The 17,474-nt window shown below is 44.9% G+C and overlaps 1 protein-coding gene across 4 annotated transcripts in view; it reads left to right on the plus strand.

Annotated features, from left to right (window-relative positions):
- LOC139765092 (irregular chiasm C-roughest protein-like) overlaps positions 1 to 17,474 on the plus strand; it is a 127,000-nt gene that overhangs the window by 63,809 nt on the left and 45,717 nt on the right. For all 4 annotated transcript variants that reach the window (XM_071692257.1, XM_071692260.1, XM_071692258.1 and 1 more), the window contains exons 4-8: positions 8,134 to 8,423; positions 9,408 to 9,520; positions 12,488 to 12,714; positions 15,582 to 15,769; positions 16,301 to 16,429. In XM_071692257.1, coding sequence (XP_071548358.1) covers positions 8,137 to 8,423; positions 9,408 to 9,520; positions 12,488 to 12,714; positions 15,582 to 15,769; positions 16,301 to 16,429 — 944 coding nt within the window. In that variant the 5' untranslated portion in view covers positions 8,134 to 8,136. The remainder of the gene's footprint in view (positions 1 to 8,133; positions 8,424 to 9,407; positions 9,521 to 12,487; positions 12,715 to 15,581; positions 15,770 to 16,300; positions 16,430 to 17,474) is intronic.

The raw sequence follows: 17,474 nt of genomic DNA on the forward strand, positions 1-17,474 counted from the left end.
TGTCATTTGCACAAAGAGGTCCTTCAGAGAGGATGGCAGTTTGCTTTTGGAGATGGACAGACGCATTCAGCCGGTGTTAACAGTTCCTGCAAAATCTCGTCTATTTTAGGCAGCTACAAGCAGAGACAGTAAAGGAAATTGACTCAGGTATACGTGTTTAGGTAGCATCAGTAGCGGGAGGCGAGGATGGTCTGCTGGCCACTGCCACAGTTATTGTTAACAATGCAGGTCACGCAGGCACACCCCGGGGTGATGCCAAACACTGGTGCCACTGCCCTACACCCGCAGCATCCAGCAAATTTTCTTTATAGCTTTTGCGTGTTACAACCCTCGTTGGTCACGCTGAGCTACAGGCTCCAAGTATACAGTGCAGCCACGGCGCACCATGGCTACTACAAACAAGGTTCACCATGGTGTGTGTGTGTGTGTGTGTGTGTGTGTGTGTGTGTGTGTGTGTGTGTGTGTGAATGGGATGAATAAGCAGGTAATCAAAAGATTGAAGAGCACCGGCCATTATGGCCAGCCTACGTCTCACGACTTGCTGCCTCCTGTATCGGCAGAACTTATGGTTGAAGTTCGGCAAAAGTGATGCAAATGTTGAGCCAACTCAACTCCTCTGTAAGGAGCTTATCTCTGTCTGGTTTGTGTTAAAGTAAGTGGCCACTTTACCTCTCTCAGCCCTTGCTGTACTCTCCAGTGGGCAAGACCCGCCGCTATGGCCTCTGTGATGGATGCTCCAGCACGGTAGACAGTCATTCATTAATAGCACCAAAATCAAAGCAATAAAGCATCCTCGCCGCCCGCTGGATGAACGAGAGGATGTCAGCAAGTGCTGCTCGTAAAGCTATTTCTTTGGCCGGCCCTGCATGCCAGATGGTGAGTTATGATAGCATTACTCGGCTGTATAACGCGAACTACAAATATTCTCGACACACCTGGAGCTCAACACACCTGCCCGACTCGCTGGAGCTCACCACACCTGGCCGGCTACGTGATGCTCAACACACCTGGAGGTCGACACACGTAGTCGCTCGCCTGAAGCCGATGGAGAGGTCGTCAGTAAGTACTGGTGCTGCTTACCTTAGACAGCCTCAGCCTGTTTGTTTACACCTCCTGACGGAGAAGCATTTCTGTAAAGACCGTAATAGGTTGGGGAAAGATGGCAGAGGCCTATATCCGCTGAGTTTAAAAAGAGATGAAGGAGAAAATTTAACCACGAACCTTTTATGTAATTTAGTGCAGCTGATACTGTGCACCTGGGTCACATGTATGTAAGGTGGAACCAACCAGTTGATGAGATTCGCCTACCATATCTATACCTTTGTTTCTGCTGGCCTACCAAATGATGATGATACAAGATAGCAGTACAACCAGACATGAAGAACGTGTGCTACATATAACGTAAGGAGACGGAAATATTACCGACATATTAGTGATGTATGACCGACATATACCCAACCCCTACCCTCTACTGGCATGGATCATATGGTGTTGATCATACAATAATAACAACAGCAAACACCCACCCACACACACACACACACACACACACACACACACACACACACCATGACCACCGATGAAACACTGTACCATCATCATAAATCATTACTCACTTGTAAGTTTCTCGTTTCACTTTCTACAAATACAGAAACATTTGGGATAAAGTGAGCCAGGGAGGCATCAGCTGGTGGAAAGTGAACTTCCACTACATCTGGATGATGCCAGCTGCCTCGGGCAATGTATCGGCCGCTTGCCGCTTTGAGCATGGCATGCAAATGATACATCAGTTGTATTAATAAATCCACTAGTGGAACGGCTGCATGTAATGCTCGGCCTAGTGTTAAATCCTGGTGTAGCTGCTTCATTATACACCCTGCCCGTCTGAACAATACTCGCTAGTCTGTATTTCTCGCTGAAGATTACGTTATTATTCTCCTCTGTGTGTGTGTGTGTGTGTGTGTGTGTGTGTGTGTGTGTGTGTGTGTGTGTGTATGTGTGTGTGTGTGTGTGTGTGTGTGTGTGTGTAATTACCTATCTTTGCTATACGAGGAAGGGGTTCCACACTCATGGGTCCCCATCTGTCAAACTTTCTCTACTGTCATGTATGTCTTTAAGCTTTTGTGTACTGTAAACAGTTACAGTGTATGTCTGTGTCTGTGTCTATGTAAGGTTTTGTGCATTTCTGTATGTATGTCACTATGAACAGAGTAATGCATTCACATCAATCTGGCTCTATACCTGTTTAATCACAGCTTTCTGATGATTCCTAGAAGAAAAGAAAATCCTGTCTAAACTGCTCTCTATCAGATGTTTCTGTATAAATCAAAGAGTCCAACCCCGGCTATCAGAGGTCATGATGGCATCAAACTGTTGTTTGCTTGTGTTTGTTACAGCAACAACAACAACATCTGTGTGATAACCCTGGGGAGTTGTGGATTGGTGGCAAACTTGGTTTCATGAGGGGCTGGATGGGTGGCAGTCTTCGCTTCATGAGGGGCTGGATGGGTGGCAGTCTTCGCTTCATGAGGGGCTGGATGGGTGGCAGTCTTCGCTTCATGAGGGGCTGGATGGGTGGCAGTCTTCGCTTCATGAGGGGCTGGGTGGGTGGCAGTCTTCGCTTCATGAGGGGTTGGATGGGTGGCAGTCTTCGCTTCATGAGGAGCTGGGTGGGTGGCAGTCTTCGCTTCATGAGGGGCTGGATGGGTGGCAGTCTTCGCTTCATGAGGGGCTGGATGGGTGGCAGTCTTCGCTTCATGAGGGGTTGGATGGGTGGCAGTCTTCGCTTCATGAGGAGCTGGGTGGGGGTCAGGTGGTTGAGGCAGCAAAATGAACTAGTCAAGAGAATGTTGAAGGCCACGGGGCTTCGGCGAGGCTGTAAGTTCTGTTATGTATAGTAAAGTGAAAATCGGGAGAAAAATAGCAAATTTCTGTGCAAATGATATGACATTGTTGGAATATAAGTCTGGGGTCTGGAAGGGTTGGTATTGCATCCTGCCTTCCCCTGGGGCGGGAGTTGACACCACCCACACGACACAACACAGCTCCCTGCTTGATAAATCCTGCAGACATCAACTTAAATTCAATCTGAGGAGTTGAGGCACATGTTGTCACGGGTTGATGAAGGGATAATAAACCTTGTGTTGGGAAAAGATACGTCGATAGACTGTGGCAAATGTGGTAACACTGTCAACCTAACTGGAACATTATCAATACAAGTTGAGAAAAGTTGATGAAAGGTCTTATAAGAAACTGTGAAGAAGACTATAAGATGCAACGAAGGAACGAGATCACACATTAGTTTAAGCTGACCTCCTGCCAACATCTGCCAACAAACGAACACAACACGAGGCATATACAATGAACTCGAAACTGAGGCTAAAGTTATGTGTTGTGTATATGAAGGGCTGCAAGTGTGAGTGTGAGGTGGCAGAGAAGTAAAGTTTATACAGAGAACCCGTGGATGAACGTGTTACCCAGAGTCTCCGGCATGATGGATTAAAGCGCTGGTCGTGTTAACGTCGCCGGATGCCTATTCTGAGCTTGTGTGAGCGTTCCTGGAGACCGCCAGGTGTCGTCTTTGCCAGGAGGAGATCGGTAAACACCAGCTACCTAGGTTGAGGGTGAGGTAGAGGTATGGACGATGGAGGCTGTCAGGTAGAGTGTTGATCTCTCGATGTCAAGCTAAATGTCAAGGAGCCGCCTGGCGAGATTAAAGTAGTGAAGTTGTTTACTTTAAGGTAGACATCTCTAAGGAAGAGAATATAGGCAGGAGACTAGTAATGCTTTCCTTACGAGAGTAAACCGATCTTGTATGGATGGACGAAACGTGAGAAGATTCTAGTGTAGGGAGTCTGGTGGGTATAAAAGATCACCGATGCAAAGGGCGGAAGGGAGAAGACAAACGATGGCGTCATGAACGTGCTGCGAAAGACGAGAGAAACAGCGAATATACAAGCAGGTCTGAGGGCAGTGTAGCTGGGTCTGAGACGAGGGACTTCAGCAACTTGCAGCTTCCAGTCGGTAGACCACACATATCTAAACTCGAGGTCAGAGGCTAGGTTACTGGGGAACACCAGGAAGTCTTAAATGTCATTATCATGAGGCCAAAACTGAACTCTTCGTGTACCTCAGGACTGATCGTGACTCGCTGCACAAAGATGCGTCTAACGTTTCCGATTCCACGAAGGTTCTAACCTTATCTTAGTGTTCTCATCAAGATACCGCCGGTCTGAGGACCGAGGCTACAGTGCCGCTGAGCGAGGAATTATGTGATGTGTCAGGAATCAAGTGACGTCCTCGGTACAGACCTCTGGAAATTCACTAAGGAACTGTTCACCTGTCTTCACCCAGACAGTGGTAGCAGAGAACATCCAGTACCTCGAAGATTACATGGTAACTGAACAGTAAGCTGCCCCTCGAGGGGCCACGTCGTCTTCTGAAGTCCTTCCTGAGTGGCTAAATGCCAACACAGTGGCCAGGTGGACCGATAATGTACCAGTTAAGTGGCCAACGAGGCCCGGCCTGAGGCACTGGCAGACAGTAAAATCCAACATACGACCACAGAACCTTGCCTACCTCACGAATATTTGCTTTTTGAATATTTTGATTTCAATATTTTGACGTCCAACTGATTACTAGGTCTAATTGCCCACAAAACCTGACGAGTCGAATCAGCTTCAGTAGTTAGGGTCCTGCCACAGGTCCCAGAGTTGTCAACCAGTTTGTGGAAGGTACCTTGTGCAGTGTGGGGAGTGGGAAGGAGACAGGAGGTTGACTGTGAAGGTAACTAATGTCCGGTTCTCCCACTCTCCCTGGTCAGAGTTAGCCAGTGGGTCGGGGTGACCCAGTAACCTACTACAGGAGGAAGTAGACCACGGTAGTAAACACAAGTATACATGATGGATTGTCTGTCTCCAGCCCGGATACAGTGCTGCTCAGACACGACCGGTTAGTGAACTAATAAATGACCAGTACTTGACTTATGAACCTTATCATGGGAGAATTGTAATCTATTCTGACGACAATAACGTGTTTTCCCTCACCCAGACGACCTGGTCTTACTGACGAGGTCATCTGCATTATGTGGCAGACTGCAGGTCACTCTTGTTCCACGGAAACAGATTTGACAGTATGCATTCCATACCTTTGTCCTGGTCATCTTCTTCTTCTTTGATTGGCATAAAGATGAAAACATACTCCATATATTACATTACTTTTGATGTATAACATTTTTCTCAGTATCAGATAATCATTCAAGATAATCTATTAATTCTGGTTCAGTCGATGCATCTCGACCCCATAATGCCCTGCTGCAAGTTGTCATGTCGCTTTGCGTTAATCACTAGGTAACCTTTCATGTAGAGGCTATAAGCATATCACACATCATTATTGCAGGCTAACATCTGGGGATGACCATGTCCTCAGCAGTCAGTGCTCACGCCAACCTTAATCTTGCAAATGACCTTTCCGATGTGTTCGAGCGGCGACCAGGCCTGGTAGGTTTCTGGCGTGACCAGAAGACTCGCTCACGATCAGGAAACATAAATGAAATGTGACTAAGGATGACCATCAGATCAAGGGAATCTGTGACCACTAACAGAGCAGTAGGTAGGGATTGTGTTGAAGATTTTCAGGTAAGATTGTGAAGATTCAGTCAAGGATGATGTACCTTACGAAGGTTCTGTACCTTGATGGCGGAGACCAACATGAGGTCTCAGACGTTGACCGAAGATTGATGGAATATATTCTTGATGGCATGAACCAAACCCTCAAGGTCATAGCCATGGTTGGACATGTTTCATTTCTCTGTTTGTGAGATGCACATCTTGGTTAACATTTTTATTGGCTCATGATTTATTTACTCTGTTGTTTACTGAGGATAGGGAGCTGCTGATTGTTCACAATTCCTTCATGATACTTGATTCATTTTACATTTTCCAATCTAAGTCTTCAGTCGGATCATTAGGTAGAATAAACTAGATAATAAAATGACCTTTTTTTATTGCCTATGAAGCACGTGACCAGTGGTCATATGACTCAGGTCATAAGCGTATGACTGGTCGATCTACTGATATAGAATTCCTGACCTGAAAAAGTTTGCACATTGGTTTGCTCAGTGACCCACTGACTCACTGACTCACTTTATCGACGAAGATCGACTAGGGTCGTCCGACTCGATTATATGATTCTCCTTATACCATCTCCCTTCAGACAACGACACACAGACACACAGACACACACACACACACACACACACACACACACACACACACACACACACACACACACACACAGGCAGGTGGTCAGATTTTACAAGAGAAACTGGTCATTATTGCTTTGCTCGTGTTCCTTCCCAGCTATTCCTCAATATCTTGATCTATGTAAACATAAGTGGGTACAGCAAGTGGCTCTGTGATAGTCCATACAAAGAGACGGATGAGGTAAGACGTGTGCATTTACTACGTCCAGAGGAGGGACTGTTACCTTGATGACATCCACCTCTCCTGTTCATGTCAGGAACTTACAACTCTACATTTTGTATTTCGTCTCATGAGTGTAAAAAACGCCGTGTCAGACACATAGCACTCACTTCCTTCGTTTTTCTACAGTTCCTGCACACGAACGCAGAAGAATTGTGGCATATATCAAAAAAATGTTACTTTCCATTATGATTATCCGTAGCTCCAACCATTTAGTATGAGAAGTATATTGCATTATATTGCGGCGCGACAAAATGAGTCAAGTATTCCATATTAAACATCATGTTTGTAAATCTGGCCATATTGCACACTAGATCAATCTGTCATGGTAGACTCGCATCTTCATCGAGCTGTCCGTCCTACTTATTCCAAGACGCCACCCTGCCTGCCACAGTAATCACTGCTCCCCCTGCAGTCGTCGTCTTTTATTAATGTACCAATCTATACCACCTCCACGGAGACAGCCACTCGTCTACCGTCCGTCCACATCTGCTCAACGTAAGTAGAATCATAAAACGTCGTCGTGTGTCATTCACTCGACATATCAACAACGTCTCAATTGGATTTCAAGCATCCGGGTATTAAAGGGTATCCTCACCCTATACGTCTCCCGTATTTCTACCCCATCTTATCCCTGCCATGTTGTTTACATTATGCAGACTATTCATATCAGCTGTTGTCTTGAAGCTAAGTATATCAGCTGTTGTCTTGAAGCTAAGTATATCAGCTGTTGTCTTGAAGCTAAGTATATCAGCTGGTGTCTTGAAGCTAAGTGTATCAGCTGTTGTCTTGAAGCTAAGTATATCAGCTGTTGTCTTGAAGCTAAGTATATCAACGTAGGTCAGTTGATGATGCATGGGGTTACTGATGGTGGTTCATCAGGGGTCGTGAGGTCGAGTACCAAGACCCACTACCTACGTCTCCAACTGCTACTATACCAAACGTCACTGTCTTCATGACTTGAGATGACTGGAAGGTGACTCGTATACAACCATGTAACAGGTGGTTAGTCTGCAACCACGTCACAGGTGGTGAGTGTGCTAGCACGTCACAGATGGTTAGTCTGCAACCACGTCACAAGGGGTAGTGAGTGTGCAATCACGTCACAGATGGTGAGTCTGCAACCATGTCACAGGTGGAGGGTCTTCAGCCGTCTGTCATGGAAGATGAAGGCCGTAAAATAAGATTTTTTCTTGCTGATTTATCTGTTCCCTCTCTCTCTCTCTCTCTCTCTCTCTCTCTCTCTCTCTCTCTCTCTCTCTCTCTCTCTCTCTCTCTCTCTCTCTCTCTCTCTCTCTCTCTCTCTCTCTCTCGTTTTGAGATAACTTTAAAAAGTGTATATAAATCTTGAGCGCAACAAAAAAGCAGCATTGAAATTCAGATTCCTCGTTTATATATCTATAACACGATAACTTTTCTCTTTCCAAACTTCACTTTTTGTAGATGTGGCCCAGACCAACACGTGTGCCTAGGCCTTGCAATAATACCTCGATAAAACTAAGAAAAATCACAACTTGAATCATACGAAAAGTAGAAACAAGGGAAACGAGAGACGCTAATAGTAAAATCCTTTCAGTCTATCAGAGCAACATGTGATACCATATATTACAATGACATAGTTTAGAATCCTAACCTTTTTCATCTTCCACAGGCCATGTTCACATGGTGGATCTCCTGGCTCTGGGTGTGGCTACTGTGGTCGTCATCGTGGACGCGTGTAGGAGAGGGCGTTGGAGCCGCCTGGGAGACTGGAATAAACCAGGAGCCTCCTCGAGGTCTTGAGGCTGGGGCTCCTGCAGCAGGGCATAAAGAGGTGTATGTGGGGCCTGGCATGGGCGGCTCGGCTGTGCAGTTGATGGGGCTGGAAGGAGCCCAGCACTTCGCCACACAGCCCACGCCACAGACTGCCGTGGTGGGCTCCACTGTGGTGCTCCCCTGCAGGTGAGACCTCTGGTAAGAATGTACATAGACCATCCGAGGAGATTAATCTAAGGTGCTATGAACGCGATCTGAGGTGGTTGGATGATACAAATGCTCGAATTACAGTTATAGGACGGAAGAGGGTGCATGCGTCGGAACTTAAATGCATAAGTACAATATGTGTGATGTGAGGAAGGTTAATCGAGTAAAGAATGACAACGTAAGAGGAAGATATGATGGTAAGCTGAGCATGATTAAAAGAACTGCACAGGATGTGCTGTAAAGGTTTAGACATCGAGAGAGGAAGAGCGAGGAGGATATACGTGTCAAAAGTAAAGGAAGCCAGGGGGATAGGGAGGCTGAGAAGGAGACAAAAAGATGGAATGAAAAAGGGTTTGAGTCACTGGTGCCTGGACATGCAGGAGAGTGAGAGACGTGCATAGGATAAAGAACTGGATCAAAGTGGCAGACAGGTGGCAAGTGTTCGTAGTGGGCTTAACTAGGGTATATGTAACGATCAGAGGAAACCACAGAATGCTCTGTTGGGATTGGTTATCAGTAGTGGGGTCTGGTTTTGGTATTAAATTCTCCTTCATTTTATTGTTTTCCGTATCTTCTAGAGTTAAATTTTCTCATCTTTCCTCAGTATACGTGAAGCTTTCGTTTCTTTCATTTATTCCTTACATTCACTTTTTTCTCTCTCCTTACCACTCTTTTCTCCTTGTTTTCTCTCTATGGCCATGGATATTGTATATGGTTTTATCTAAGTACTATCAACAATTGGTCATTAAACGAGAATCTATAAATCAAAATTTCAAAGTACATGATCTGCGTTATTACTTCAGCCATGGTCCATTGCTTTCCATTCCTACGTATCACAAAACTCTATCTACGTGTGTCTCCCTTTCTTTGCTCTTCTAGGATCCTTTCTTTCATGATCTTTCTCCTTTTCATCCTTCTGACATACTCTTCATTCCTTCCTCCGTTCCATCATCGGCTCCGCAGGGTGATCAACAAGGTGGGCCACCTACAGTGGACCAAGGATGGGTTCGGCCTGGGGACAGAGCGTGACCTCTTCGGCTTCTCCCGCTACGCTATGATCGGCTCCGACGACGAAGGTTAGTCAATAACTCAGCCACTCACCTCATCACTCCACTCCCTCCTGTCTTCCTCAGTTCTCAGAGATTTTAACATTTATTTTACAGAAATATACAAAAGAATCCCTTCTACTGCCAAATGTGTTTGAACATATGTCTCGTACCAAGTAATATCCTAATTCATTGGATGTTTATAAAGAGGAGAGAGAAACTCTAAGAATTCAATACATCATATATTATTCACCACAAAAAATAGGTACTTCTATAAAGAGCTAAATCTAGATTACCAACCTACTTCCAGGTAGCAGAGAAAATCCATCCCCAGCAAACCATGGCAATAATAATCTTACGTGGAATGTGGTATAGAATGTTAGTTTCTCATAATTCATTAATACGACGTCTCAAAAACTGTTGAACATCGACCTTGACCATATTTACGTTATGTAGGAGTTAGTGAAGGGGGAATTAAGGGTATTAGTGGAATATAGAGGTTGTGGCATTGAGCTTAGTCTTATTGAAGAGGTCGACCAGTATGTACTGAAATGGTTTGGACTTATGGAGCGGATGAGTGAAGAGAGACTGACAAAGGAAGCTTAGGTATAGGAGGCGAAGGGCTCAATGGAGAGGGAGACTCAGGAAAGAAGGATAGAAGAATAGAGTAAACGAGATCATATGGTAGAGAGGTGTGAACATTTAAGAGGACAAGAGTTGTGTGTTGAATAGAGGGAGTTGGTGCGATGTGTGGCACACGGGGCTACGTGCTGCTAGTGTGCTGTAGACGGTAGATTCAGGTTTCCTGACGCTGTATAGACAGTGAGAGACTAGATGTACTGAGGTTAATGTGTTCGTTCGTTCCCGGCGTTACCTCGATATAACGAGAAAAGACAGTTAAGTATCAAAATGGGAGATCCACAGTATGAAAACCTAAAAAGTTAGCGAAACATTTTGGGTAAGTGAAAAACATAAGAATGTCAAATCAACTGATCAAAAGTAATATCAGGAGAGAGAAACCATAATTTCCTAAATCATTTCGTCCTGAGGATCTACTCAATTAACTTGCCAACTTTGACAATCTTTTGGCGCGGAAGTTTATATTGGCGAGCGGTGAAACAACCTGGTGTTGTCCCACATACACCTAGATTTATGAATGTTACATCGACGGTGTTCAGGTATCGCAGATAAGACGACCCAGTAGACATACACGTCGTCGGCTGACGGCAAATATAAGTGCGTAGCTCTCTTATTATTACCAATGAAATGATGAAATAAAACCTTCGCTCCTTTGCAATTACAATCCGCTTTTGGAAATTGTTGCCACTGTATGATTTGCATAAAGCTTTGTTCCCTCATTTCCATCAGAAACGCTGATTTCTGACCCGACAGAATACCAGAATTTATGTATATGCATGTATGTATATATGTACATATGTATGTATGTATGTATGTATGAATGTATGAGTGTATGTACAACCGGTAAAAGACGTGTCTTCCCAGATGAGTCTAACTGATTTCAAAATGATCACTAGGACTAGTGTTGTCTTGATGGGGTTTGTAAGCCTGAATGTAAAATCAATTTCCTGACAATGATGGTAGCCCACTTTATAGTTATCATCATCGAAATATGAAAGCAACATTTCTTATTGTAAATGACAGGAATGGCGCCAGCAATCTGTATATTACAATATCATGAAAGCGAGCTTACAAATGTGAAACCAGACCAATGGTCATTTTTCAAAATCCTTTGTCTATGGTGTCATTTTGTTTCATACTGAAAGTGGTAAGATAGTTTTTTACCGTGTGTACATGTACGTTTGTTTATAAGTTCGTATCCATCAATACAAGTGAAATTAGAGAAAAAATATCCTGAAATAGCGGCCTACATCGATGTTATAAAATGTATGGATCATTTTGAACACGTACCTGTAACGTTAGCGTCCGTGTCCATGTACGTGTATGTGTGCGTGTATATGTACGTGTGCGTGTACGTGTACGTGTGTGGCGTAGCCACAACATGGTTGCCATGCATCCAGGGTTTTGTTCTCAGGAGCTATGAGCACTTTACAATTCCCCAAGAGTATATTTGACACCTCACACGTCACCTTCTCATTCATAGATATCCTATGTTTTGAACAGAATATTTTGATATATTTCATCACCTTTTGTGTTTACTGTGTTTTGCTCATTTACTGCTCTATTTCCATAAAAGAATTTCTATCTGTTTCTTTTAACTCATTTCTTGTGAGGCTGAAGCTTCACTCAGGTCACTCAGGGTGAAGACTGAGACGGAGGAGGTGCGGGAGAAGGAGGACATACACCTGCAGGAGTGCAGTAGGATCGTAATGCCTAAGGCAAAGTCCTGAGGGTGGGGATTAGCGAGGGTAGCCAAGGAGATTAACAGAAAACTACGAATCAGGAAATGAATGAGGCATTCCTGCCTGTCATAAAGAGGAGGAAAATGTTGGGAAAATGTGAGGGTAGAGAGAAATTAGTTACGGAAGTGATCAAAAGCGTATATCTCATTGGAATACAGTTGAGCTTTGTAGACATGAATGTGAAGGAATGTGCATTTGTTGCAATGTGTTGGGAGCCGTGGGGCACAGGAACGTTGCGAGTCAGCCTTAAATGGGTCACTAGCCTTTAAACACTAAACGTGCCTCATGAAACACACAGGGGCAGATGGTGAGCACTCGGGATGCTGTGTCAACAATGCTATAACTAAAATCACTGAAATGGTTGAATGAAATGTTAATCTGGTAGTTTACCTACTCTGTTTACTCTGAACTTTTTATTTATCTGTCTATATGTGTATTGATATGTACTTCTGTTTTTCTGTTTATGACTTTAGTAATATATCTGTCCGTCTGTCTATATCATTCTTTCTCAACTTTTCTCTTGAGTCTGTCTGTGTGTTTGCAATTCCTTCCGTCTCTCTCTCTCTCTCTCTCTCTTCGTCTTTACTAACCCCAGAGTTCACTGGTGTTGATGCAGGAGACTTTAGCCTGAGGATCAAGCCTGTGCTGCTGGAGGACGATGGGCTGTACCAGTGCCAGGTGAGTGCCAGCGACGGTGTGCCTGGGATCAGGTCCCACGCTGCTCGCCTCACCGTCTACGTCCCGCCAGAACCACCCACCGTCACGCCGCCTGCGTTAACTACCACCGCCGGCGTCGCCGTCACCCTCAAGTGCGAGAGTACTGGAGGACGACCTGCTCCAGAAGTGAGTGAGGGTGAGGGACATAGAAGCGGGAGGGAATGAGGGAAAGGAGGATGAAGGATTAGTAAGATAGGACATATCAAGGGAGCTAGATACGACACAGAGATACGTTATCTTCACATTATGTGAATTTGTTGGTTTCAGGAATATGGCAGAGTAAATGTTGGTTCTCGAGTCGTGAGTAATGCTGGATACTGGGATGAAAAAGACTGAGTGGCAGGAAGAGAACCTAGACAGTGAAGTAACAGACTGGGATATATACAGGCAACCTTATACACTCGTACATACACAAATACAATTACAGACACAAATAAACACACAATTACACAGTCGTGTGTTATTGATCATGGATTGGCAATAAGGCAATCAAGTGTCTACTGAAAACTGGACAGTTTGCTGAAACAAAATACAATGAATAAACTTTTATAAGTATATAGTAATTGTTAATAAGAACTGACATAACGTCTGAAACCAACTTGAGAAGGGAAGTGGATTTCAGAAAGCATCAGTACAGAAAAAAAATCGACATGAAAACTGTAAACATCAATATCCGTCAAACTTGACACGTAAACCGATGCCATTTAACGCTGATATCGGCTGCTGGATTCCGATTTCACCTGATAATCGATTATTAATATTAAGTTGATTCGAAGAACTAAGTTTAGTAACCAAAGTTTGATAGTGAGAGTCACTTACCAAGTGTTGTTGAGTGGTGTGGGCCCGCGTGTTGGATCATCAGGTACGGTGTCCAGCGTCAGGGATCACAAGATGTCAGCAGTGGCAGACAGCGGACAGCCCTGTGTCAGGAGGGCCCGAGGGGAAGGCTCCTGTGTCGGTGGTCTAATCTGGGGTCAGATGGGAGCGTGATGCACGGCTTGATCAGGCTGTGGACAGTCGCAAGTGGTGGTGAAGTTAAGAAAACAATTTCTCAGTGAAGCTGAAGCATCACAATGACAATGAAAGATGACTAAAAGGACTGAAAACTGTAACAAAGGCATGAAGATAATCACACATGCAAGGCAGAGAGGAAGTTGCAGAGTGTAAACGACGTGTTCCTTTGTGTGGAAAGTCGAGGTAACAACTGAGTTATACCAACTGGTAATCTAACATATATGAATAGAGCTCCTGGTTAACACATGCCAACACCACTGGAGAGTCACTTTTATGGATGATACCAAGAAAGATGAGGACGGAGCAGAGTATGGGAGTCGTAAGAAAAGGCAGTATTATGAGAGTGAGAGAGGATGCCAGAAAACTGCACAGAGCGTGAGAGCGGACGGCTCTAGAGAAAGAGAGAGCTGATGCATACTACAAAGTGTGAAGTCGAACTCATGAGTCTAGGCTAAATGGCCACCTCTATCAAAACTTGTGTCCAAGAGAAAGAACAGTTCAAAAGTGTCCAGTACTGAAGGGAGAGGGCTGAGAGATCAAGGTTGTCAGTTAACACCTGGAGTGAACTGGGTTGGATGGGATGAAGTTTACAGAGAAAAGTTTACGGCATTGGCCTGGGTGTTCTTAATATTTGTCTGTGGTGAAGAGGTGGTAGTTAGAGATAAAGTAGATTAGACTTGGCACAATATGGGTCGACTTCCTCCACTCTCAAGATATGAGTATGATTTCTGAGTGTTTTCGTTGGAAATGAATTATACTGCACACGAGTGGTCTCACATCCAATTCATATCTTTATCTTTATCTATCAAGGGTCTAGTGAGGGAGAGCAGCCTTCATCGAGGATGAGGTTCTGATCAAACATAAAGGGATGGCCAAAGGAAGTAAAGGAAAAAGGACGACCGTCAAACCATGTCATCGCGGCTCCCGTCCTTCGTTGCTTTGGTCTGGTCACTCACTCTCACCTGATGCACCATCACTTACAATACTGTCATTTACTACTGTCAGTTGTGACACAGTTATCGGTGCTTAATGTTAAGTATCACACTGGTATCTATTTCCGAGGGGTTATATCAGTCTCTTCAAATGTTCAGCTTTTCATCACGACTCATGTTGTCGCCAGCAGTGAAGTACGGGTGAAGAACACAATGCCGTAATTTCTTTACGAAGCAAATGAATCTAAACTGACATATATCATTCCATGTTTTATAACCGAAAGATATCACGTTGTGAGTACTGCTCAAAAGTCTCATCTGCGTATGTGTTGTGCACGGCATGTTTGTTGTGAGGTAATCTTGGATGATCTCAAAGACCAAACATTGGTACGATCGGTTAAACAGTAAACATGAAGCACTACAATATCTACTTCTTTACCCGGACTGAATATGGTACATCTGGATAACCAACAGCGAGCAGCCTTCATACCTGCACATGACATGCAGGTCATGATGATAACAGAGATAAAAGAAATGACAGCGTCACGGGGGCAGTCAGGCTTGCCCCCAGCACATGGGTCGGGGGGTTCTCGCTCGTCTGGCTATAATGACTGTGTTGTCGCCCTTGTCAGTATCTGTACACAAGTACGTTTCCAGCAGGATATTGTCAGATCTTAGTGTGCCGATGGCAATATGTTCCTCTTCATAACAGATTAATGGTAAATGTGGATGTTGGTGCAGAGCTGCAACAGGAGAATATGCTCAGACAACCGCATGACACTACGTCTAGTATTTTCTAATTTCAGAAACTCCACTCATGTCCAGATCTTGAGTATACACACACACACACACACACACACACACACACACACACACACACACACATATTTACCTCATATTTGCCATTCGTTTGTTTCAATGTGGGTAAAGCTTTTGTTGATGACATTAGAGAGGAGTTGGGTGAGCGCCTCCCGCTGCCATCATCACCCCTCACTCAACGTGACCATCTGTCGACATGCCTCGCTTAAGGTCCTCCTCCTCCGTCAGATCCAGTGGGTAGACGACAGTCGGCGGGAGACTGTGCGGACGGGTTCCACAGTGGAGACCCAGAGCATGGCGGATGGGAAGCGTGTAGTAGTGAGGTCCCGCCTCATCTTCACCCCACGCAGGTCCCACCATAACTCCTCCATCACCTGTCTCACCTCCAACCAGGCCCTCAGCTCCCCTCTAACGAGGTGAGTCACGCCCTAATTACCCAGCCATCCTGGTAATTCCCCGCCCTTCCCACGAACTTCGACTAATCTGCCCCAGCTATCGTAAGGTTAAGGACCTGAGGTAGTTAGGTGACTGACTTGTAATCGCTGGATCTGTGATGTATTTCACGGACTAGTAATTGCCGGACCTGTTTGGTATGTGGACTTTAGTATAATCTACGGCTGTTTACATACGCTCTCCCATTTTCTATGACCTTGGTAGTTAGTATCTATGGTAGTTTACCTTCGGTTAACCAGTTCCAAGGACCTGTAGTTGTTTGTTTAGGCTCTGGACTTTGTTTACCTTACTGGAGTTTTCCTAACCAATGTTTGCATCTTTCGTGTGAAAGTTTTACTGACTTGAGAGAGAGAGAGAGAGAGAGAGAGAGAGAGAGAGAGAGAGAGAGAGAGAGAGAGAGAGAGAGAGAGTTTTCCCCAGCTCAGCAGTACCGCTCCCAGCCCAGCAACACTCCGACCGTGCACATGTACTACCACATTCCGCCTCCTCCACAGTGTGGTGCGCCTCAGTGTTCTCTTCCCTCCGGAGGTGAGACTCAGAGTTCGTCCCCCGCAGCTGGTGGAGGGAGATGACGCCTCCTTCATCTGCAGCGCCCACGCCAACCCCAGCTTACTTACCTACAGGTGAGTGAACACCAACTCCCCTATAATCGACATGAAGTCTTCCTCTATCTATGATGACGCATCCTTTCGGCCACCACCTCAGTAGCATCGCCACACTCCACCATCATTACAATACCATTCACTCATCAACGAACATAACCATCCTCTTAACAACACTGCCATCAACCTGGTCACATGAACATCCTCCTCGTACGTCACCGTCTCCACCCACAACAATAACAACACCTCTCACACATCAACAACCACCCCTTCCATCCCCGACACAGCCCAGACACCCCCACACACACACGCACCACAGGCAGGACCAGTGTCTCATACTCGAGACAAGTACAGGAAGGGAAGGTGTCGTTATGTGGTGCCTGCGACCTGATATGACCCAGCGTTGAGGCGCTCCTCGCTCACCACCTGTTGCTGTCACACATATGAGGGTCTCAACCAGACGGTGGCTCTACTTAACGCTTCACACTTCCTCTTGTGACCAGATATTGTACCTCATCATTTCTCTACAAGATTTGAAAAGATTCTTCTTATCAATTCCTCCGCCTACGCTCTCATATGTATATATATATATATATATATATATATATATATATATATATATGTATGTAGCATTTATGGATCTGGAGAAGGCATATGATAGAGTTGATAGAGATGCTCTGTGGAAGGTATTAAGAATATATGGTGTGGGAGGCAAGTTGTTAGAAGCAGTGAAAAGTTTTTATCGAGGATGTAAGGCATGTGTACGTGTAGGAAGAGAGGAAAGTGATTGGTTCTCAGTGAATGTAGGTTTGCGGCAGGGGTGTGTGATGTCTCCATGGTTGTTTAATTTGTTTATGGATGGGGTTGTAAAGGAGGTAAATGCAAGAGTCCTGGAAAGAGGGGCAAGTATGAAGTCTGTTGGGGATGAGAGAGCTTGGGAAGTGAGTCAATTGTTGTTCGCTGATGATACAGCGCTGGTGGCTGATTCATGTGAGAAACTGCAGAAGCTGGTGACTGAGTTTGGTAAAGTGTGTGGAAGAAGAAAGTTGAGAGTAAATGTGAATAA

Source organism: Panulirus ornatus, chromosome 52 (genome assembly GCF_036320965.1).
Source record: "Panulirus ornatus isolate Po-2019 chromosome 52, ASM3632096v1, whole genome shotgun sequence".
Taxonomy (NCBI): domain Eukaryota; kingdom Metazoa; phylum Arthropoda; class Malacostraca; order Decapoda; family Palinuridae; genus Panulirus; species Panulirus ornatus.